General features: G+C 44.9%; 1 protein-coding gene across 1 annotated transcript in view; it reads right to left on the bottom strand.

Annotated features, from left to right (window-relative positions):
- Positions 1 to 7114: 7114 nt before the first annotated feature.
- CEP41 (centrosomal protein 41) overlaps positions 7115 to 25071 on the bottom strand; it is an 80076-nt gene continuing 62119 nt past the window's right edge. Inside the window, exons 9-11 of the mRNA XM_077264437.1 lie at positions 21184 to 21298; positions 9232 to 9450; positions 7115 to 8124 (exon numbers count right to left, since the gene is read on the bottom strand). Of these exons, the coding sequence (XP_077120552.1) occupies positions 7985 to 8124; positions 9232 to 9450; positions 21184 to 21298 (474 nt within the window). The 3' untranslated portion in view covers positions 7115 to 7984. The remainder of the gene's footprint in view (positions 8125 to 9231; positions 9451 to 21183; positions 21299 to 25071) is intronic.

The raw sequence follows: 25071 nt of genomic DNA, 5'->3' as shown, positions 1-25071 counted from the left end.
TGCAGGACGACCAGCTGTCTTTCCCTCAACCACTCCTTTTGCGATTTTCCGGGTACTGTTTCCCGGTACAGCTCCCTCGTTCCCAAAACACCCTCTCTGTATCAGTCACGGAGGTGGGCGTCTCGGCAAGTTGTCTCAAATTCTCCAGGCTCGCATGTGAGCGCAAAGCAACCTGGAACTCCTGGCTAGGTGAAGACAGAAGCGACGTCAGGGTCCCTTCCTCAAGGGAACCCTCTGGGATCTACTCTGGGTCCATCTCTTGTTCAGTCACACCTGTGACTGAGGAGGGTCCAGAAGGCAGACGGTTATCTGCGTTTCGGGCACTCTGACTGCGGGTGACAGCAAATAGTCAGATCAGGAGTGGTGCACTCAATAAATCATGTGGTGCTCAAAGGAAAAAAAAGGTTCAAATCTGATAGAGAAAAACCTTCAGCACTCAACAAGTCCACAGGTGACAGCAGCGGGTGACAGCAGCTACGAAGGCTGTCTCGCCGGGGATTTCCACAGACCCATCAGCCGGCGCCGCTATGGGTGCTACCTCCCCATCCACCCCTATTACCTCAGGAGCAGTGCTACTTATGGGCCAGTTACCTTCCTTGGTGGCACTGGTCAGTTGCATGGCATCACCTTCCTCACGGTCCCCATGTACCTCCCCATTTTCTTGAGCACCGACACTTGCTCCTGTTAGGGGTTCCTCGGCCATCCCACCCCGCGGAGTGACATGGCTGAGCACTCCTGCACCTGTGGACACATCAACCTTTGCGGAAAAATGGTTATCAGGTTCAGTTGACACATTTACATCATTTTCAGCAACATTCCTAGGGAAAAATGGTTATCAGGTAAAACATGCCTATGCACTTCATTAGCATCATCAATATTACTCTCGGCGCTTCCTGAAAAATCATTATCAAGTACATCATTACCCGGGGAAGAAGTGTGAGGTAACACATGCAACTTCCAATCATTATCAGCATTCGATCGGGGAGAGGAGTCAGGGACATAGTATGCAACCATTCTCCCCAAATCAGTCCCCAATAAAACGTCAGTGGGCAAGTTATCAGTCAGCCCCACTTCCTTCACCCCGCTCCCGGCACCCCAATCAATGAAAACCCGGGCCATCTCCAAGGGACAGCGGATGCCCGCAATCCCTGTGACAGTCAGGGTTTTCCCCGGAATGATCTCTTCAGGGGCCGCCAGTTCGGGTCGGATGAGGGTCCGTTCTGCCCCGGTGTCTTTGAGGCCTGTAGCAACATGGCCCCCCACGGTGACATGCTGTACGTTGTCACACACCCTCCCAACCGCCCCCCACCGGCATTAGGCTCTGGGGCCTTGGCTGGGGTTTTTTTCTGTTTCGCTGGACAGTAGGCACTAATATGACCTGTCTGTTTGCAGGAAAAACACTGGCGGTCGGTGGTAGGTCTGGGGCTGTTGCTAACAGGGACAGGGCCTCTGTTGTGTTGGCTGGCCGGGGCACTGGCGTTGGTTGTAGGCTTACCCCCTCTCCAGCTGGCGGTGACTGGCTTTCGCACTTCCGATCTACGGTTGGCCTTGTAGGCATCTGCAATCTGCGCTGCTTTCGTCACGTCTTTGGGCTCTCTGTCCATCACGAACTGTCGCAGCTGGGCAAAGATGGTAAGAACTGGTCTTTGATCATCAGGACTCCCAGCTGCTCAAAGGTGGTCACTCAAATAACATTCACGGCACACTCTTGTGGATTCTCATGCCAAATTTGTACAGATTTATTACTTCATAATCTGGGAGCATAACAGAATAGGTGAAATATACAAGGAATGCGATATATAAGAATGTTTTGGCTCCCTCGGAGCCTTTTTCACAATCGCTTATTCCAGATGACAGAGAAGTGAGTAAGAGGAAGGGATGAAGATCCCAGTGGTGTCATATACAGGTCCTTCTCAAAAAATTAGCATATAGTGTTAAATTTCATTATTTACCATAATGTAATGATTACAATTAAACTTTCATATATTATAGATTCATTATCCACCAACTGAAATTTGTCAGGTCTTTTATTGTTTTAATACTGATGATTTTGGCATACAACTCCTGATAACCCAAAAAACCTGTCTCAATAAATTAGCATATCAAGAAAAGGTTCTCTAAACGACCTATTACCCTAATCTTCTGAATCAACTAATTAACTCTAAACACATGCAAAAGATACCTGAGGCTTTTAAAAACTCCCTGCCTGGTTCATTACTCAAAACCCCCATCATGGGTAAGACTAGCGACCTGACAGATGTCAAGAAGGCCATCATTGACACCCTCAAGCAAGAGGGTAAGACCCAGAAAGAAATTTCTCAACAAATAGGCTGTTCCCAGAGTGCTGTATCAAGGCACCTCAATGGTAAGTCTGTTGGAAGGAAACAATGTGGCAGAAAACGCTGTACAACGAGAAGAGGTGACCGGACCCTGAGGAAGATTGTGGAGAAGGACCGATTCCAGACTGGTGTGGAAACATCCAGAGCCACCGTGCACAGGCGTGTGCAGGAAATGGGCTACAGGTGCCGCATTCCCCAGGTAAAGCCACTTTTGAACCATAAACAGCGGCAGAAGCGCCTGACCTGGGCTACAGAGAAGCAGCACTGGACTGTTGCTAAGTGGTCCCAAGTACTTTTTTCTGATGAAAGCAAATTTTGCATGTCATTCGGAAATCAAGGTGCCAGAGTCTGGAGGAAGACTGGGGAGAAGGAAATGCCAAAATGCCTGAAGTCCAGTGTCAAGTACCCACAGTCAGTGATGGTGTGGGGTGCCATGTCAGCTGCTGGTGTTGGTCCACTGTGTTTCATCAAGGGCAGGGTCAATGCAGCTAGCTATCAGGAGATTTTGGAGCACTTCATGCTTCCATCGGCTGAAATGCTTTATGGAGATGAAGATTTCATTTTTCAGCACGACCTGGCACCTGCTCACAGTGCCAAAACCACTGGTAAATGGTTTACTGACCATGGTATTACTGTGCTCAATTGGCCTGCCAACTCTCCTGACCTGAACCCCATAGAGAATCTGTGGGATATTGTGAAGAGAAAGTTGAGAGACGCAAGACCCAACACTCTGGATGAGCTTAAGGCCGCTATTGAAGCATCCTGGGCCTCCATAACATCTCAGCAGTGTCACAGGCTGATTGCCTCCAAGCCACGCCGCATTGAAGCAGTCATTTCTGCCAAAGGATTCCCGACCAAGTATTGAGTGCATAACTGAACATTATTATTTGATGGTTTTTTAGTTTGTTATTAAAAAACACTTTTATTTGATTGGCCGGATGAAATATGCTAATTTATTGAGACAGGTTTTTTGGGTTATCAGGAGTTGTATGCCAACATCATCAGTATTAAAACAATAAAAGACCTGACAAATTTCAGTTGGTGGATAATGAATCTATAATATATGAAAGTTTAATTGTAATCATTACATTATGGTAAATAATGAAATTTAACACTATATGCTAATTTTTTGAGAAGGACCTGTAGATACTATTGGAGTATGTGTGTCTCAGTGCAAAAGCATATAGCTTGCTGCTGAGGATCTGTGGGTAAAGTTATAGGTAGCGGATCCACTGGTTAAAGTGGGTCCTGAGTCCATGCACTACATCACCGTAGCTGTCGTGTGGGCCACGTTGGAGGTTCCGGAATTTTTTATGGTAAACCTCAGGTGTAAGCTGGTACTTTGTTATCAAGGCCTGCTTGATGGCCTCAGTCACCATCTTGCTCTTGAGGAAGAGCCGCAAACGCCTCCAGAGCTTTACCTCTTAGCCCTGGGGTCAGGTATCGGGCCCATTTGTTCCAAGGCAACCGGTATTGCCTGCATGCTTTATCAAAGGCCTGCAGGAAAGTGTCCAAGTCCCCGTCCTTTTCCATCACAGGAAAGTGCTCCGGCCGGGGCTTCGGCATCGGAGCGCTGTGGGGCTCACGGCTCCGGGTGGTGGAGTGTATCCCCCCTGCCGGACCATCTCCAGTTCATATTCTTGCTGAGCTTGGCGCTCGGCTCTCTCCGCCTCTTGGAATTGCAGGACCAGCTGCAGACGTCTCTCTATGTCGTCCGCGGAGCATTGTTGCAGAGCCAGCTGCAGGTGGAGGTCCGCGCTGCCTTGGTTGCAAGTAGGGCCATCAGTCAGTGGTTGGACCTCTGCGGCAGCACCATTTTCGCGGATGCCGGCATCTGCGGCCACTGGGCTCAGAGCGGTCTGGAGCGGCTTCCTATTGCACCAGAGCCGTGACCAGTTGGTCTTTGTTTTTGCCTGCAAAGTCAATCTGCTGTGACATGCACAAGGCCATAAGAGTGTCCTTGGACTGCTTCTTATAAATGGTTTCTCCCAGCACAACCATGGTTGCCAAATAAAAGATAGGATAGAAAAACAAAGAGAAAGGGAGGGCGTAATCGCAAGTACACACGGTATCATCTCAGGACTAGTAAACACAGAGCTTGCTCTCCAAACTTATTGGCGCAGGGTCCACGCAAAAACTTTGCAAGTTTTTAGTGAGAGGAATGATTGCTCAAACCAGATCACAAATACTCTATTATCCCACCACCTGCCGCCAATATGTCCTGATTCACACCGTGACTGCCAACACTAGGTCACGGGTCCCACCAATGTGTCAGGGATCCCGTGGAGGATATCTTTATCGTCCCCACTACTCACACCAATTTGTCACAAACCTGGGTTGTTTGGTTGCCCCTGGTTCCTTCTGAAGGGGATTTATCTATATCCCACTTCCCAGTTCCGGTTTGGAACTTGCAGCTCTCTGGCGCCCCCTTACCTCAGGTCAGACTAGGTACTGTGCCTGGGGTAATTAGTCGCCAGAAAGGCTGCCTGCTATGTACTGGCTATTGGGCACAATGCAGCAAGTCCCAATTGCACAGAACAAGTATGCTGCCACCAGCTCCGATTAAATGGGTCCAAAGCCAACCCCAAATCAGTAGAGCAATTCACTTCAGACGACACACAGTTCGTAATAGAGCAGAAGAGACAAGCTAGCAATTAAATATTTTACTCCATTAAAAATTAGGCAGCGTTTATAAAGTATAAAATGATACTAGAAAGGAGACGATTCGCATATACATTACAGATTACAAAATAAAATAAGGATTAAAATAGAAGATTACACTCACATTTTGCTTAAGTCATTGCGGGCTAACCATGGTTGAGGAACCAGACATCACAGTGCATGACAAAGACTCTTCATGGATTAAGCTCCCAGGCAAGAATAAAAGCCAGGCTAAAGGTACCTTCACACTAAGCGACTTTGCAGCGAGAACGACAACGATCCGTGACGTTGCAGCGTCCTGGATAGCGATATCGTTGTGTTTGACACGCAGCAGCGATCAGGATCCCGCTGTGATATCGCTGGTCGTTGCTGAAAGTCCAGAACTTTATTTGGTCGTCAGATCGGCGTGTATCGTTGTGTTTGACAGCAAAAGCAACGATTCAAGCAGGGCCGCGCTTAGTAACCCGATATTTACCCTGGTTACCATTGTAAAAGTAAAAAAAAAAACCAGTACATACTCACCTTCTGATGTCTGTCACGTCCCCCGGCGTCCGCGCTGCTGCTCAGAGCTTCCTGCACTGAATGTGTCAGTGCCGGCCGTAAAGCAAAGCACAGCGGTGACGTCACCGCTGTGCTTTAGGGCCGGCGCTTACACAGTGCAGGGAAGCGGACGCCGGGGGACGCGACAGGCACCGAAATGTAAATATGTAGTGTTTGTTTTTTTTGGTAACCAGGGTAAACATCGGGTTACTAAGCGCGGCCCTGCGCTTAGTAACCCGATGTTTACCCTGTTTACCCGGGGACTTCGGCATCGTTGGTCGCTGGAGAGCTGTCTGTGTGACAGCTCTCCAGCGACCACACAGCGACGCTGCAGCGATCGGCATCGTTGTCGATATCGCTGCAGCGTCGCTTAATGTGACGGTACCTTTAGTTCAAGAACCTATACCTCTGAGCTTGTGACATCACTAAAGGGCTGGTTAATGATATGCACTGGTCTCAGAGATATTTATGTTCTCCAAGGTCTGAGACAAAAGAAATTCTTGAGTGAGAAGGGAGGGACAACAGGTGGCTTTGCAGGATTGGCCATTTGCAGTTTAAAGCCACTCCCCGCTCACACACTAGCTTCAAGTTACCCAGTGTCTTGGCCATAAGGCTTGTTTGTTGTATTCGGGGGGGGGGGGGGGGGGGGGAGAGGGAGGGGTCAAAGCTGCCATGTGCTTTCAGGACCATGGACCACGCAAAACTCCCTCAGCTATGGCATTTTACATTATCGTGACAACTTGCTATGCAGGAAACTGCTTCATTGAAGGGGTGAGGTGAATGGCGCTCTGTAAGGAAATGTTAAAAGAGAACACAGCCCTAAACATTATTGTCTGCTCTCAGAATCCCTGGGGTCTCAGAGGATGGACTCCCTAATTATAAGGGGGATGACATATTCTACAGATATGTTATCACTTTACATAGACAAGAAAACACCCATTTAGAAGAATATTATAGCAGAAAGTCACTGATCTATACATATAATTGTGCTTAAGAATTAAAACCTAAAATAGCGCTCAACCTGTTTATAAAGGGACAATTGCAGCTATATCCTTTACAATAAAAAAATAAAATAGCCATAAGCCATCTCTTATGTATCATAGCATTTATGCTGCAGAAAAAAACAGTACAAGAAGGTATTGCTTAAAAACCACAGAGACTCCCTTTTCTTTATCATGTTTTAAAGGAGATTTCCAGAATTCCTGAATGACAAGATGCTGATGACCCTTATGGGTCAATGTCAGATGGGTGGGGCCCAACATCCCACACTAATACCAATCAGCTGTAAGAAGCACAGGCAGCGGCCGGATGTACACATATTGACAAGAGCTGCACAGTGTAATGCCGCTTAATGTGTAGTGGCTGCGGCAGAGTACTGCAGAACAGCGCCTATTCGTCTCACACGCAGCCCTAGTGCTATTCGGTGTTGTGGTCACGCAAGTTTACTTTGGATTGGTACATTACTGGCAAAGGATCAAAATTTCTGGATTTTTTGTCTTTGGAAAGTGGATCAATTTTCAGAAAGATGCATATCTCAGCATAAAAAAAACCACACAGTATTTTACAATTTAACGTAAGACATACCAAAATTGAAATTTATTTTAGTCACAGATAAAATGAAAAAATATTAGTGAACTTTTTAAATAGAAATGCAGTGCCGTTATCCAATATTACCGTGATTGCTGTTAGAAGGAGCTGCACTAAATGCAGAATTTACATTTGTTTGATGAAGGTCTGTAGTACAACGCTGGCAAACTGTAGCCTGTACTCTATGGACTTAGGAAGGGTAAGGGGACTTGACAGAAAGGAAGCGTCAAAACGGTCCTTACACATGCTACAAACCAGACTGAACGCCTGGTATCATGCACATATATATATATTTAAAAAAAAAAGAATAGAAAAAAATGCACAGATTAGCAAAAAGTCTTCAGTCACAATGAAGGTGACATTTATGCTTATAAAAAAAAATAAAAATAAAACACCTAATTTTGTTTGTAGTTTATCATATACCACTGGGGGTTGTAAGGACACATGAAGCCAGCTAGTCACACAAAAAAAAGTTTGCACGGCTAATCTAAGTGTTCAGTCACAATGGATGGGGCCATGGGTTGTAAGGACAGACACAAAGTCAGGTAGTGAGTCGTAGACCATGGAGTGTTATGCACAAAAGTAAAAGTAAACCTGAAGAGTCCAGGAGCCCTTGGGGACCTGATCTATGGTCTACAAGAAAACTGCAACCAACTACATATAAATAAAAACTTAAATTAATTGTTCCTTCTATACATTGATTTAAATAATGTGTAAACAGCGTTCTATTTGACCCACACCCCTCCAACCAGTGTCAAGCTAGGAATACTGCTGGAGCATGGGTAAGAACTGCTCTACTGGGATAGACATGTGGGGATGAGCGAGAACAGTTGTCTATTACAGAGGGTGAACAATAATTATTTCCAGGGTTTGGAGTGTGGGCTGATGCTGCGGATAGACCGGGAACTGACGGAGCTAGCAGACGACGGGACTTGGCTGTTTCTTGAGTTGGCCGTTTTAGACTCTGATCTTCCAGTGGATAATCTGCTGAGACGACCTAAAAGCAACAAAATGTAGTGATACAATCTATATTGCAAATAATGTCTATTATATTCCGGGTTTAAGGTCCCCAGTAAAAGTCCCAACAGTAATTTTTCTTTTATGTATATATTTAGCAAGTGCAGTAAAAATATCTATTCACAGTAACGCACCAGTGACCTAAACATCTACTGTAAATGTTACTAATGGCATCTCCCTGGCATAAGTCACTATTATAGTGTATTAAAGCAGATCTGTCACTAGGTTTCTCAATGCAAACTACAAATATTATTAAAGAGAACCTGTCATTAGGTTTTTTGCTTATAAACCGTGCCCGTTACCTTTAAAGGGGTTGTCTGGTCTAAATCGATAAGTGGACAGCAGTGTCACTAGACGGGAAGAAACCTTGCTCAATACAAAAAAGAACCAGAAAACTGAGCCAGAGTATGACTTGAAAACATGCATGATGTAAGAGCATGTTCACACTGGCCATGGAAACAAACAAAGCCAAAGCACAGACCTTGAAAGGACAATAGACCTGCAGTACTAGCAGTTTCTCCACTATTTTCTATAGAAATATTAATATTTTCTTAGTATTTACAAATTAGTAAAATGATTTTTGTTTTCCCACAAAGCCATTTCTGGCTATAGAAACAGAGACAGCACAAGCCTGTACTTCTGCAATGCACCAGAATTGTACCCCATGAGCCATTTTGGGCTTGGTATCTGGGTCTATATCAACTAGTAGGTGTCAGGTTATCTGGGTACGGGCAGATTCTCTGCCTCTGGCACTCCGATTCTCACTGCACGTTTGTCCCAGCTCTCCCGCTGTCAATCATCTGACTACAATATGCACATTTTGGGTGCATACACGAGAAGAATTCATTACAGTCACAAGTAAATGTTACCATAGCATAAATGTATGTTCTTCTTGCTCTCCTGTTCCATCACAACTTCATGTATGATGAATGAGAAGATGAATCCTAGGAACACCCATGAACGTAGGAAAGCAGTGGCAGCAACCTTTCTTCGTATCAGAACAAGGGGAATGGTATTCTCTGCCATAAATCATATTCCTAAACAGATCAAGGTTTCATTTCACGAACCTATACTAGTGAGTACTCACTGGCAGTGTCTGATGGCATGAGTAATTTCTCTAGGTGTTGTTCTATTTTCTCCAGGTCTTCGCAAGAAAATCTGCATTTCTTCTCTGCAGCTGTGACAGGTTCTTTCAGAGTAGTCCGTTTGCGAGCAGATTTGGTTTGGTCTGGTTGGGGTAGGCAGGTAGCTGGGAATGAACCGGTTGTAAGGCCACCTTGGAATTTCTGAGCAATGACTTTCAAACCTGGGAGAAAACTACTTGGGTCAGAGGTCAACTCAGATCATATGATCTACAGTGATTACGTGCTACATTTCAAGAATATTTAACACTTCTTGTATTCCGAAATCCCACATTATACTTTAATATTTTTCAAGCATATACAGTGGGTACAGAAAGTATTCAGACCCCTTTAAATTTTTCACTGTTTCATTGCAGCCATTTGGTAAATTTAAAAAAAGTTCATTTTTTCTCATTAATGGACACTCTGCACCCCATCTTGACTGAAAAAAAAGTAGAAATGTTTGCATTTCTATTAAAAATATCAAATTGTCACAACTATTCAGATCCCTTGCTCAGACACTCATATTTAAGTCACATGCTGTCCATTTCCTTGGCTATTAACCTGGCGAAGGTTACAAAAGAAGTTCTGCAGTACTCAAGGTTCCTAAGAGCACAGAGGCCTCCATAATCCTTAAATGGAAGAAGTTTGGGACAACCAGAAGTCTTCCTAGACCTGTCTGTCCAGCCAAACTGAGCAATCGTGGGAGAAGAGCCTTGGGGAAAGAGGTAAAGGAGAACCCCCAAGATCACTGTGGCTGAGCTCCAGAGATGCAGTAGGGAGATGGGAGAAAGTTCCACAAAGCAAAGTCAACTATCACTGCAGCCCTCCACCAGTCCGGCTTTTATGGCAGAGTGGCCCCTGAAGGAAGTCTCTCCTCAGTGCAAGACATATGAAAGCCCGCATAGAGTTTGCTAAAAAAAAAATAAATAAATAAAATTAAAAAAAAAACATACGAAACACTCTCAGACTATGAGAAATAAGATTCGCTGGTCTGATGAGACAAAGATAGACCTTTTTTGTGATAATTCTAAGCGGTATGTGTGGAGAAAACCAGGCACGGCTCATCACCTGCCCAATACAATCCCAACAGTGAAACATGGTGGTGGCAGCATCATGCTATGGGGGTGTTTTTCAGCTGCAGGGACAGGACGACTGGTTGTCATTGAAGGAAACATGAATGTGGCCAAATACAGAGATATCCTGGATGAAAACCTCTTCCAGAGTGCTCTGGATATCAGACTTGGACGAAGGTTCACCTTCCAGCAAGACAATGAACCTTAAGCACACAGCTAAAATAACAAAGGAGTGGACCATTCTTGACTGACCTAAACCCAGATGAGCATCTCTGGAGAGAACTGAAAATGGATGTCCACAAATGTTCACCATCCAACCTGATGGAACTGGAGGGGATCTGCAAGGAAGAATGACAGAGGATCCCCAAATCCAGGTGTGAAAAACTTGTTGCATCATTCCCAAGACGACTCATGGCTGTACTAGCTCAAAAGGGTGCTTCTACTCAATACTGAGCAAAGGGTCTGAATACTTAAGACCATGTGATATTTCAGGGGGGGGGGGGTTTTGGGGGGGGGTTATACATTTGCAAAAATTTCTACATTTCTGTTTTTTTTTCAGTCAAGATGGGGTGCAGAGTGTACATTAAAGAGAAAAAAAATAGAGTTAGTCTTACCAGTAATTCGGTTTCTAGGAACCTTCCACGACAGCATAGGAGGTTGTCTCCACGCCCTAATGGGGAACAGGAAGAACAAAGAGGTTAAAAGACACTCCCACCTCCTACTCGCCCGTGACTTATAACGAATCCCAGAGCACTGGTTATTTTAAAATCCCAAGAAATAATCAAGGAACATAGGGAGGGAAATTAGCGCTGTCGTGGAAGGATCCTAGAAACCGAATTACCGGTAAGACTAATTCTATTTTCTCTAGTCACCTTCCACGACAGAATAGCAGGATTACCAACCTATTTTGCAGCTAGGAGGGGGGGGGGGACCACGGCCTGGAGAACCTTCCGGCTGAAGGCTAGGTCCTTGCTGGACAGCAAGTCCAACCTATAATGTTTTGTGAAGGTATGGATGGACAACCATGTGGCGGCCCTACAAATCTGCTCTGTAGATGCGCCAGCTCTTTCTGCCCAGGAGGCTGAGGTAGCTCTTGTGGAGTAAGCTTTAACCCCTTTCAGATCCCCTGCTTTGAGGTGGGCTCCGGCGCTGACCCCAGTCACATGATCGGGGTTCAGCGGTGCATTGCCATAACAACCAGAGGTCTCCTTGAGACCTCTATGGTTGTTGATGGCCGATTGCTTTGAGCGCCACCCTGTGGTCGGCGTTCAAAGTACACCTGGATTTCTGCTACATAGAGGTGATCTGTACTTCACCTCTATGTAGCAGAGCTGATCGAGTTGTGCATGCTTCTAGCCTCCTATGGAGGCTATTGAAGCATGCCAACATAAAAAAAAAAAATGTTTAAAAATATTAAAAAAATAAAAAACATATAAAAGTTCAAGTCACCCCCCTTTCGCCCCAATCAAAATAAAACAATTAAAAAAAATCAAACATACACATATTTGGTATCGCCGCGTTCAGAATCGCCCGATCTATCAATAAAAACAAAGGATTAACCTGACAGCTAAATGGCGTAGCGAGAAAAAAATCAAAACGCCAAAATTACGTTTTTTCGGTCGCCGTGACATTGCATTAAAATGCAATAACGGGCGATCAAAAGAACGAATCTACACCAAAATGGTATCATTAAAAACGCCAGCTTGGCACGCAAAAAATAAGCCCTCACCTGACCCCAGATCATGAAAATTGGAGACGCTACGGGTATCGGAAAATCGCGCAATTTTATTTTATTTTTTTAGCAAACTTTGGAATTTTTTTTCACCACTTAGATAAAAAATAACCTAGACATGTTAGGTGTCTATGAACTCGTAATGACCTGGAGAATCATAATGGCAGGTTAGTTTTAGCATTTCGTGAACCTAGCAAAAAAGCCAAACAAAAAACAAGTGTGAGATTGCACTTTTTTTGCAATTTCATCACACGGAATTTTTTTCCCGTTTTCTGTTACACGGCATGGTAAAACCAATGTTATCGTTAAAAAGTACATCTCGACCCGCAAAAAATAAGCCCTCACATGGCCATACTGACGGAAAAATAAAAAAGTTATGGCTCTGGGAAGGAGGGGAGCGAAAAACTAAAAAAAAAAACGGAAAAAGCTCCGGGGGTGAAGGGGTTAATGCCCACCGGAGGCATCATATCTTGAGCCAGGTATGATTCAGCAAATCGCTCTTCTGATCCATCCTGCAATGGTACTTTTCGCTACTTTCCTAGTTTCCTACCTTTATTCCGCCCTGAAGGGTTAATAAACAGGTTTGAGTCTATTCTCCATGGTTTGGTCTGCTCTAGGTAATATAAAATCGTTCTATGGACATCAAGAGTATGAAATTCTCTCTCCTGCATTTTTTGGGATTTTGGCAGGAGGGGAGCAGTATTTCCTGTAAGCGGTGGAAGTCCGAAACAACCTTGGGTAGGAATGATGGATACTAAACGGTCATCTCTAGCCGTAAATTAAGGGTCTCTAATGGACAGTGTTTGAAGTTCTCCACACGTCTTGCTGTGGTAATGGCCACCAAGAAAGCTGCTTTAAAGGAAAGTATCTGGGGAGTACATGACGAAACAGGTTCGAATGGAGGTTGCGTGAGGCCCTTAAGAACTATATTTAAGTCCCATGGAGGAATAGTAAGCTGTTTCCGGGGACAATTCCTTAGGGCTGACACCATGAATCTTTTAATCCACTGGTGGCCACCTAGGTCGCAGTGAGAGATGGAACTAAGGGCCGAGACCTGGACCTTTAAGGTACTAGGCCTCAGACCTAGCTCTAGGCCTTTTTATAAAAAGTCCAGGATCTGAGATCTATTGGGGTGAAAAGGGTCTGGTAGGTTAGGCATGCACCAGGATGAAATTTGTTTCCACATTTTATTGTATATCGCATTAGTGACTGGTTTTCTGGATGTCGGTAGAGTGGCAATTACTTTGTCCGACAGCCCCTTCGCACGGAGTACCTGGGCTTCAGAAGCCAGGCAGCTAACTTCAGTCTTCCGGGATCCGGGTGATGTATGGGTCCCTGAGATAGAAGGTCCATGTTAGTAGGTAGCTGTACTGGGCCATCCACTTGGAGATTGATTACCAGACTGAACCAGCTTCGTTTTGGCCACATCGGTGCCACCAGGATAGTTGGAACCCGATCCTCCCTGATTTTGAAGGGTTTTGCCTAAACATTGGGATTGGGGGAATGCATAGGCTAGGCGAAAGTTTCATTGCTGAACAAATGCGTCTACCCATTTGGAATTGTCCCTGGGATTTAGGGAGAAATTATTGCCGAGTTGCGAATTTTAGTTTCAACAAGTTTTTATTTTTATTTTCAAGATAAATCCAGAAAGCTTTACAACAAAATCCCACGCAGGGGAATATACTTGAATATTATCAAATTCCAGAATAACTTTAATGGTATTTAAACAATACAAATAAACACATAGACAAAGACACGTAAATGGAAAGAACAAGAAGGAAAGGGGAGGAAGTAAGAGATCCATAACTGCATCATGGTGGTACCGATCAATCAATGGTCAGGCATAAGGAGCAAGTCCAATAGAAACCATCGGATATTAGATTAGCCTCATAGGGATAATGCTAAAATTTGATCGAGATTACTGTTAGGATTCCTTTCAATCCATGGTCTCCACACTTTATAATATGACTCCCAGGAGTCCTCTCTTGTAGCTTGTATTCGTTCACATAGCATGATAGTGTTCATCTTGTCAATTACTGGGGAGAGAGATAGGGTAGCGGTTTTCCATTTCGCTGCAATGTGCAGCTTAGCAGCAAGAAATAGTTGATTAACTAAATTATGTAGCTTGTTGGAGAAGCCCGGATATCTGGCCCCCAGCAGGAACACCGCTATTTCTAACTGGATCGCTCCACCATACAGCTCTTCTACAATAGATTTGATTTTTGACCAAAAGGCGGACACAACCGGGCAATCCCACCACGTATGCCTCAGATCTCCCAGAGCGCCACATCCTCTGAAACACCGATCCGATATGTTTGAGAAGATAGCATGTAGCTTGCTCGGGACCAGATACCGAGTTGCGAATTTTGAGCTGAGGCAAACAGGTCGACGTTTGGTAGACCCCATCTGGACACTAGCATGGCAAAAACCTCTCGATTCAGTCTCCACTCTCCCGTATATTCTGCCGACTTAGAAAATCTGCCTGCAGGTTGGAGGATCCTTTTAGACGAACAGCTGTCAAGGACAGGAGATGCCTTTCGACCCAACAAAATATCCGGCTTGATATAGTCTTTAGATTGTCGAACCTTGTGACCCCCTGATGTTTTAGGTGGGCCACTGTGGTGACGTTGTATGAATATACTCTTATACAGGTCCTTCTCAAAAAATTAGCATATAGTGTTAAATTTCATTATTTACCATAATGTAATGATTACAATTAAACTTTCATATATTATAGATTCATTATCCACCAACTGAAATTTGTCAGGTCTTTTATTGTTTTAATACTGATGATTTTGGCATACAACTCCTGATAACCCAAAAAACCTGTCTCAATAAATTAGCATATTTCACCCGTCCAATCAAATAAAAGTGTTTTTTAATAACAAACAAAAAAACCATCAAATAATAATGTTCAGTTATGCACTCAATACTTGGTCGGGAATCCTTTGGCAGAAATGACTGCTTCAATGCGGCATGGCTTGGAGGCAATCAGCCTGTGACACTGCTGAGATGTTATGGAGGCCCAGGATGCTTCAATAGCGGCCTTAAGCTCATCCAGAGTGTTGGGTCTTGCGTCTCTCAACTTTCTCTTCACAATATCCCACAGATTCTCTATGGGGTTCAGGTCAGGAGAGTTGGCAGGCCAATTGAGCACAGTAATACCATGGTCAGTAAACCATTTACCAGTGGTTTTGGCACTGTGAGCAGGTGCCAGGTCGTGCTGAAAAATGAAATCTTCATCTCCATAAAGCATTTCAGCCGATGGAAGCATGAAGTGCTCCAAAATCTCCTGATAGCTAGCTGCATTGACCCTGCCCTTGATGAAACACAGTGGACCAACACCAGCAGCTGACATGGCACCCCACACCATCACTGACTGTGGGTACTTGACACTGGACTTCAGGCATTTTGGCATTTCCTTCTCCCCAGTCTTCCTCCAGACTCTGGCACCTTGATTTCCGAATGACATGCAAAATTTGCTTTCATCAGAAAAAAGTACTTGGGACCACTTAGCAACAGTCCAGTGCTGCTTCTCTGTAGCCCAGGTCAGGCGCTTCTGCCGCTGTTTATGGTTCAAAAGTGGCTTTACCTGGGGAATGAGGCACCTGTAGCCACACCAGACTCAGTCCACTGCTTCCTCAGGTTCCCCAAGGTCTGGAATCGGTCCTTCTCCACAATCTTCCTCAGGGTCCTGTCACCTCTTCTCGTTGTACAGCGTTTTCTGCCACATTGTTTCCTTCCAACAGACTTACCATTGAGGTGCCTTGATACAGCACTCTGGGAACAGCCTATTTGTTGAGAAATTTCTTTCTGGGTCTTACCCTCTTGCTTGAGGGTGTCAATGATGGCCTTCTTGACATCTGTCAGGTCGCTAGTCTTACCCATGATGGGGGTTTTGAGTAATGAACCAGGCAGGGAGTTTTTAAAAGCCTCAGGTATCTTTTGCATGTGTTTAGAGTTAATTAGTTGATTCAGAAGATTAGGGTAATAGGTCGTTTAGAGAACCTTTTCTTGATATGCTAATTTATTGAGACAGGTTTTTTGGGTTATCAGGAGTTGTATGCCAAAATCATCAGTATTAAAACAATAAAAGACCTGACAAATTTCAGTTGGTGGATAATGAATCTATAATATATGAAAGTTTAATTGTAATCATTACATTATGGTAAATAATGAAATTTAACACTATATGCTAATTTTTTGAGAAGGACCTGTATGATGACCTGTAATCATCCTGCTTGAGTTCTCTGACATTGGATGATCTGGCAGCCATCCCTGGACTCCTTAGACCCTGAAAAGGGGTATGTAGAACTATACCCCCCATCCCATCTGGCTGGCATTTGTGGTTACCGTGATAAGAGGTGACTGACGCCATGCTACCCCTTTCTGGAGATTTGCAGGATTTAGCCACCATGCCATAGATGCCCTCACTCTGCCAGGGGTCTGAACTCTTGTTTAGGGAATTGGGGTTCACCTTCCAGTTTTTTAAGATGTGAGCTTGTAGGGTCCTGGAGTGTGTTTGGGCCCAGGGTACCGACTGAATGCACGCCGTCATGGAGCCCAAAACAGACATTGCCACTCGGAGGGTAGGAGATCTCAGTTTTTTGAAATTCATAACTTTTTCCATCAGGTTGAGGCAATGACCTTCTGGGAGGAAGGACATCTGCCTCTTGGAATCTAGAATTAGTCCTAGGAATTTCCTTGCTGTGGAGGGTTGGAGCTCTGATTTTTTAAAGTTCAGGATCCACCCTAAAGACTGAAGGACATCTAGCACTTTCCGTACGTGATCCTTGAGGATATGAGTGGACGGGGCTATGATTAACAGGTCGTCTAAGTATGGTACTATACAGATGTCCTGTCCGCGAATGTAGGTCACGGTCTCTGCCATAATTTTTGAAAATATCCTTGGCGCTGACGAGAGGCCGAAAGAGAGCACATTGTATTGATCGTGTTTTGATTTGTTGATTTTGGAGAACCACAAATCTTAGATATTTTCTGTTACGGGGATGAATAGGAATATGAAAATAGGTATCTTTTAGATCTATTGCACCTATCACAAAATGGGGGCCTATTACTGGAATTGCAGTTTTTTCTGATTCCATTTTGAATTTTCGATACGTGACATGACGATTTAGACCCTTCAGGTTATTATACATGCATCCCCGGAAGGTTTCCTTACTATAAAGAGTCGAGAGTAGTGACCTCTCCCCAACTCGTGATCCGGTACTCGTGAGATAACATTCGCATTCAGAAGACCCTGAAGACCTGATACTAAGAGGTCCCGAGCACCTGGGAAGGGAGGTGACTCTTAACCCCTGAGGGGGAAGGGATTGTAATTCTATTAAGAGACCTTCCCTGATGATGTTGAGAACCCAATGGCTTTCTGAAACCAACATCCACTGGGAAAGGAACCTTGAGAGCCTCCCTCCTACAGTGCCAGAGTCATTGTTTGTCTTCCTGCTGTTTTGGGGGAACAAGGATGTTTTTGCCTCTCCCCTTGCATAGCTACACCTTCCCGTTTTCCCCTTCCCTCTCTGAGAGGTCCGAGGCAAGGAGGGATTTAAAAAACTCTTTTTTGTCCGTTTTTGTTCAGGTAGAGACTTCTTGTCTGTGGTCTTTTCTAAAATTTAATCTAGGGCAGGCCCGAAAACATATTCACCTTTAAACGGGATGGAGCAAAGTTTAATTTTTGACGTTATATCTCCGCTCCACATTTTAAGCCATAGGGCCCTCCTAGCAGAGTTGGATTGGGCCATAGCTTTGGCGGCTACACGGACCGACTCGGCTGAGGCATCAGCCAGGAACCCTGATGAATTTTTCAGTAACTGAAGAGAGTCCAATAACTTCCATCTAGAGGTCCCCTTTGATATATGGTTCGCTAGTTGATCCATCCATCGGCAAAGGGACCTAGCCACACATGTGGCGGCAATATTAGTTTAAGGGAAGAAGCAGAGGTCTCCCAAGATTTTCTCAAAAGACTCTCCACCTTCCCATCCATTGGGTCCTTTAGCTGAGAGGAATCCTCAAAGGGGAGAGAGGTCCTTTTAGCTACCCTTGACATCTTTATGTCCACTTTAGGGATCTCCCAATTAACAGATTCTCCCTCCAAGGGAAATCTATGTTTTAGTTCAGATGGAGTACTTAAGCGTTTTTCCAGAGATTCCCAATCCTGGGAAATCATATTTAGGACATTCTCATGGACAGGGAATCTTATCTGTTTTCCGCTTTTAGACCACCAAACAATTCATCCTGGATCGTTTTTGGGGTATGCTCCTCCTCAACGCCCATAGTATTACGTGCTGAGCAAATTAGGTCCTCCATGAATTCCATGGAGAAAAAATATTTTATTTTTTCAAAAGATCTTCAAGGTGAAGATTCCTCCCATCTCATTGAGGCACTGAAGGATTCCTCTGAATCTGAGTCAAAGGGCTCAACATATATCTTCCTTTTCTTAGGGACAGATGGACCTGGAGACAGAGGTGTAGGGGGAGGAGGAGTCAAAGTAGCAAGGGAGGACTGAACCTCTTGTTTCACAAGGGTCCGAATTTCTTTTATCAGAGAGGGGTGTTCAGCCCTAATCACTGTCAGTACAACCACGGCATAATTTCTTCTCCCATCTGGACGAGAGCTTCTTGAAACAGATGGGGCATTGAGGTACTGATTTAGAGTTTTTGTGTGTAGACTTGTCTCCTTAAACCAGAGAAAGGGAGAGAAGTGACACACAGGGACTGAAACTTAAACCCCTGTACTTGGACCCCCCCATTTCCCATATACTTACTGGGGCAGGGGTAGCGCTGAGCTCTGCAGACGCAGGGCTGGTTGCAGAAACAACTTCCATGTGGCATAGCTTACCTGAAGGCATCTTCTGGAGGGTTTATATAGGTTATAAACCCTCCCCACAGTGTAGTTAAACGTTCCCCCTCCTCCTCCCTGGGTCCTGAGCAGGCATCCGCTAGCTTCAGCGTGCTCCGCAAGCCGTTCAGTCCTCCGGGGGCCGCAATGGCCGAAAACCCGGAAGTGCTTGCGCTCCACAGTAGAACGCAAGGCCCGGAAGTGACGCGCTATGACGTCACTTCCGGGACGCCGAACAATGCGTGCAGGAGGAGGAAGGCCGGAGGGGTCAGGAGGCCTCCGACCGGGGGTCACTGGCCCGCTTTTTCCCCAGAAGAGGCGCCGGAGGGCCAGGAAAAGTCCCTGAATCTACCAACGTCGGGGAGACTGCAGCAGCTTTTCTGCAGAGGAGGGCTCTTGACCACTACTGCCCGGCTAGTCAAAGCAGGCAATACTGTAGTTGCCGATCACACAGCATACCCTATAACCTCTCCATGCCCCATGGGGGAAAGGAAAGATACTAGCGAGTAGGAGGTGGGAGGGTCTTTTAACCACTTTGTGCTTTCTGTCTCCCATTAGGGCGTGGAGGCAACCTACTATGCTGTTGTGGAAGGTGACTAGACAAAAGAACATTTTTGAATTTACCAAATGGCTGCAATGAAACAAAGACTGAAAAATTTAAAGGGGTATGCATACTTTCCGTACCCACTGTACTTAGTGGAGACAAAAATGTATTTCGATGTACATTCTGTCTACAACTATAAAGGCTCATACCCCTCTGCCTGATCTTACATGCCACGTCATGTGATTTTACTACTATTCAAGGTAACCTCAGAACACAGAACTAATGTTGGTTCTAAATGCTCCCCTTCTCTTATGGGGTGCTATGTTAGATCAGGACTTGCATCTCATGCAAGCCAGCCCCTTGACCAAGTCTGTTCTCTGTAGTCACAGATCAGAGGTGGTGATTTGCTACATGCAAGACAGCCTTCAGTCCAAGCCTCATCACAGGCTGTGTCCCAGGTTTGATTTACAGTACTTCCTCCTCTTCACCTTCCCTGCTGTGGTATGCAGCCATCCTTATAATGTCACATAAGAGCTGTGCTGGAGTGCTTCACAAGCTATGAATGTGCATAATGTAACAACACGCAGAAGAGAAGAGCCGACCATAAAGTCCAAAGTGCGATGAGAAAATCAATAAAAATTATTAATTACAATAGTATGCAGGTTAAAATGGGGAAAAAAAATCAATGTACACAGAAAAATCATTAAAAACAAGGTCGCACATCCATTCCACATACCGTACTTCTTGAATGCACTTTACTGATTATAACCTTTACATCGGTACTGGCACTTTGTAATTGGCCGAGTTTACATCTTATTGTTAATGGCCACTTTTCATCTGGGTGTGCGACCTTGTTTTTAATGAACTTTTTGTGTACATTGATTAGGTTTTCCCATTTTAACTTTCATGCTATTGTAATTAATAAATATTATTGATTTTCTCACCATACGTTGATTGGACTTTATGGTTGGCTCTTCTCTTCCGCATGTTGTTTCTCTAGGATACCCCGTCTGTCCTATTGTAATGATATATAGTCCAGCTTCACATTTGCAGGGATATTACCTTTAGTCACATGGTACTTTGATTATTATTACACATTGGTACCCAGCCACTGTGAGCATTCCATTGTTTTTGTTTACTATGTGCATAATGTGTATGGACATGGCTCCTGTGCCACCTGCCTGCACCTTCATAACTTCTATGTGATCTGTCAAGAAACATGGAGTGACAGCTGGAGAAGCAAGGAAAAAGCAGCAGCAGTATAACACAAACAGGAAGATGAGAGAGAGGGAGGGGTGGAATATCAAACCCCCATGCAACCTGCAATAAGTCTTGGTCGCGGGGCTGGCTCACACAAGGAAACTGCAAGCTATGCCCACTGATGTGTGACTGCAGAGAGAAGCCTTGGACAGGGAGCTAGCTTGCAGAAGGAGCAAGAAGAAAGCTATGCCCTATGATCTCTTACCAGAAAGGAGCGGTAGCAGCAGCGCTGTACTGATGTGATGGTGAGTACTAGTAAAATTACGTGGAGTGGCATATAAGAACAGGAAATTTTTAGTGAGAATGTGGAATGGACTACTTTTTAAATCTTTCCAGAGTATCCCTTTAACAATCCTAAGAGGGAAAATGAATCAGGAATTGGTTACATTTATTACCTTTTAGCACCCTATTATAATGGGACCATTCATTGCAAATAAAATCATCCCCTTACCTCCGGAAAGCATGAATAAGTTTTCAAATCCTCTCTCACACATTGTTGTTGCGGCTTGGCTGGCTATCCGCTCATCTTCATCATAGAGGATAATAATTTTGCCATGGGCGTTTTTCTTATTACAGTTGTTAAGTAGAAAAGGTAAGTGGTAGTTATGATGCTAATATCTAAAAGATGGCCATACACATTGTACTATGGTTGAAAATGGATACAATGATTGTTTCAGCTGACCAATAAGAGATCAGCATTGTCTGAAGAGACATTGACAATCTTTGAAAGAATGTTCCCAGAAGGATTACTCTTCTTTTACCATATGTCCTCAAATGTGCATGGCCAGTTTGAAGGATGATGGAGCAATTATTCACCACACAGCTGTTTGTTTAATGGCTGCTCCACCATAGGTACTAAATAAAATGCAAACAAAAAAACCCTCATGTATCCCCATAAAGGTACAGTACATATCAAAAAGGACAGCTTGTCCTTAAAAAAAACAAGTCCTCACACAGTTAAATCAACACTTAAATTAAAAAGTCATGGGTCAAAAAAAATTGCAATGGGGGTGGAGGTTTGGTTTGCCTGGAGATCGAAGGAGACACGTGTTTGCGAAGCTCTTGCTATTCCTCAGTCGAATTTACTTTAAAAGTATAAGATTTGGGCTTCTATCAACCAAGAAGCTAGCTAAAGCATTCAGGACCATGCCTGGATGCCAAGGAAGAGGAGGATTCAAGTCCACAAGGATATGACAGCCTGTTTGACATGGACCCGGGAAGCGACTGAACACCGCAGGCACAAGTTCCTCTGTTACCAAGAAGGTGACGTTGGAGAAAATAGACATTATACTGCTCATTCATCCCAAGACTCTATGTCCTCAATTAGTTTAAATACGGAGTACAATGACAATCTGCCTGAAAATGACAACAATCCATCCAGCTCAGATGACAATACCTCACTAATAATATAATTAACAATGGCATCTCATTGCAGGAAGTACAATCGGACACTCTCTCTTAAAGAAAGGGACATATGACATGGATCTGACATTCAGTCTGAGGTGGACACTGATATAAACCATGGTGACCAGTTTGAGAATATTAACCCCTTCCCGACCTTTGACGCAGCGTATGCGTCATGAAAACCTGTGCCAATCCGACCTGTGACGCAGCATATGCGTCATGGTCGGATCGCGCTCCTGCAGGCCGGGTGAAAGGGTTAACTGTAATTTCACCCGGCCTGCAGGGACAGGGGGAGTGGTACTTGAGCCCAGGGGGGGTGGCTTCGACCCCCCGTGGCTACGATCGCTCTGATTGGCTGTTGAAAGTGACCTTTCACTTTCAATCAGAGCGATAGTAATATTTCACCAATGAAAATTGGTGAAATATTACAATCCAGCCATGGCTGATGCTGCAATAGCTTCAGCCATGGCTGGAGATCGCGATCAGCCCCCCCCACCGCCACCGATCTCCTCCCCTCCGGTCCTCCGTCCTGTCATATAGTGTCCCACGCTCCCCTCCGTCCTCCTGTCCGCTCCCCCCCCGCTGTCAGATCACCCCCCGCTGTCCAATCACCCCCCACTTCATACTTACCGACCTGTGTCCCTCCCGGTGTCCGTCCGTCTGTTCGATGGGCGCCGCCATCTTCCAAAATGGCGGGCGCATGCGCAGTGCGCCCGCCGAATCTGCCGGCCGGCCGATTCGTTACAGGCACATTTTGATCGCTGTGATAAGTTCTATCACAGCGATCGAAATAAAAAAAATAATAAATAACCCCCCCCTTTATCACCCCCATAGGTAAGGACAATAACATGTTCCACTGCTTGTGGGCTTGCCCACAAATCCAACAATTTTGGCAACGCATACTTGTATTTACTCATACGCATACACCATATAGGGTGGCTCTCACTCCAGCCTGGGCTCTTTTCGGGTACATTACTAATGAAGGGGCTGTGATCCCCACTTATGGTAGAAAATTCTTGTACATGATTTCGGCCTCGGCCCGGAAAACGATTTTACAAACCTGGCTGGCACCTAATGTGCCCACCCTGAGGATCTTCCTGGACAAACTCTCCTTCCTATTTAGGATGGATTGGGTGGAAGCATCCCTTCAGAAAGAACTAAAAACCCAAAATTTTTTTGAACTATGGCAGCCACTTATACCCATTCTTCCGACGCATATACAACAGAGGCTCAAACAATGCTTCTGCACAACTACATGGTTCCTGGAACAGACGGTAGCGGGCCGAGCACCCTTGTGAGTGGAGTTGTCTCTTAAATAACACATTGGGCGAAGTGCGGAGCCGTGTGTTCCCCCCCCCCCCCTCCCTTCGACTTTCCCTAGTCTGTCTGTTGACCCCTCCCCCCTTTTTTTTTTTTTTTGTTCTTCATTTTCTCTTTGGCTATAACTTCCCCTCTTTCACCATTTGGGGTTATCTAGTTACAGAATGGTAGTCCACTCGTATTGTATTTCCATGTTGAATTCTATGTTTTTAGCCTTATGCTTTATCTTGATTGAGAGGTATTTTGCCTTTAATTTGCAAACTGGAACGCTAAAATAGTTACCGTCTTTAATAATGGGCTTCTGTAATACCGGAAAGAGGGAAATAATCCCGTGTACCTATGTTTGCATATTGATATGCTAATGTTGAAAATGTTTAATTGAAAATGTTTAATAAAAACAGTTTGGAAAAAAAAAAAAATAATAATTTTTTTTTTTTCTTTGCAGGGTTAGGGTTAGGGCTAGGGTGTTAGGGTTAGGGTGTTAGGGTTAGGGTTTTAGGGTTAGGGTTTTAGGGTTAGGGTTGGTTCACACTGCGTCTAAACAGTCCATTTGACGGACTACGTTACACCGCGGCATAAAAGCGGTATAACGTAGTCCGTTACGGCCGTCATTGACAGCAATGTCGGACGCATCACAAGCGCACGCCCACAATGGCTGTGCGCTAGGGATGTGCCGTCATTGAGTGACGGACCCTGAGATGCGGGCTGCAGCGTTTCCGGCTCCGTCACTGCTAGCGCAGATAGAGCTAGCAGATGCTCTATCTGCGCTAGAGTGATGCAAACGTCGGCACTTGCGCTATAAGCAGCTCGTTAGCGTATGTGCTGAACAGGCTGCTGCTAGCGCAGTGTGAACTTGGCGTTAGGGTTACGGCTAGAATTAGGGTTAGGGTTAGAATTAGGCTATGTGCACACAGTGCGGATTTGGCTGCCGATCCGCAGCGGATTTGGCTGCCGATCCGCAGCGGATTTGGCTGCCGATCCGCAGCGGATTGGCCGCTGCAAATTCGTAGCAGTTTTCCATCAGGTTTACAGTACCATGTAAACCTATGGAAAACCAAATTCGCTGTACCCATGGTGCGGAAAATACCACGCGGAAATGTCAATTATTTGTGCGGATTCCACAGCGTTTTACACCTGTTCCTCAATAGGAATCCACAGGTGAAATCCGCACAAAAAACACTGGAAATCCGCGGTAAATCCGCAGGTAAAATGCAGTGCCTTTTACCTGCGTATTTTTCAAAAATGGTGCGGAAAAATCTCACACGAATCCGCAACGTGGGCACATAGCCTTAGGGTTAGGGTTGGAATTAGGGCTAGCGTTGGAAATAGGGTTAAGATTAGGCTGTGGTTAGGGTTATGGTTAGGGGTGTGTTGGGGTTAGGTTTTGGATTAGGGGTGTGTTGGGGTTAGGGGTGTGTTGGGGTTAGGGTTGTGATTAGGGTTATGGCTAGAGTTGGGATTAGGGTTAGGGGTGTGTTGGGGTTAGTGTTGGAGTTAGAATTGAGGGGTTTCCACGGTTTAGGCACATCAGGGGTCTCCAAACGCAACATGGCGCCACCATTGATTTTAGTCAATCTTGCATTCAAAAAGTCAAATGGTGCTCCCTCCCTTCCGA

The sequence above is a fragment of the Ranitomeya variabilis genome, chromosome 5 (genome assembly GCF_051348905.1).
Source record: "Ranitomeya variabilis isolate aRanVar5 chromosome 5, aRanVar5.hap1, whole genome shotgun sequence".
Classification (NCBI taxonomy): Eukaryota; Metazoa; Chordata; class Amphibia; order Anura; family Dendrobatidae; genus Ranitomeya; species Ranitomeya variabilis.
The sequence above is the reverse complement of the archived record's forward strand: the minus strand, read 5'-3'. Positions and strand labels throughout refer to the sequence as shown.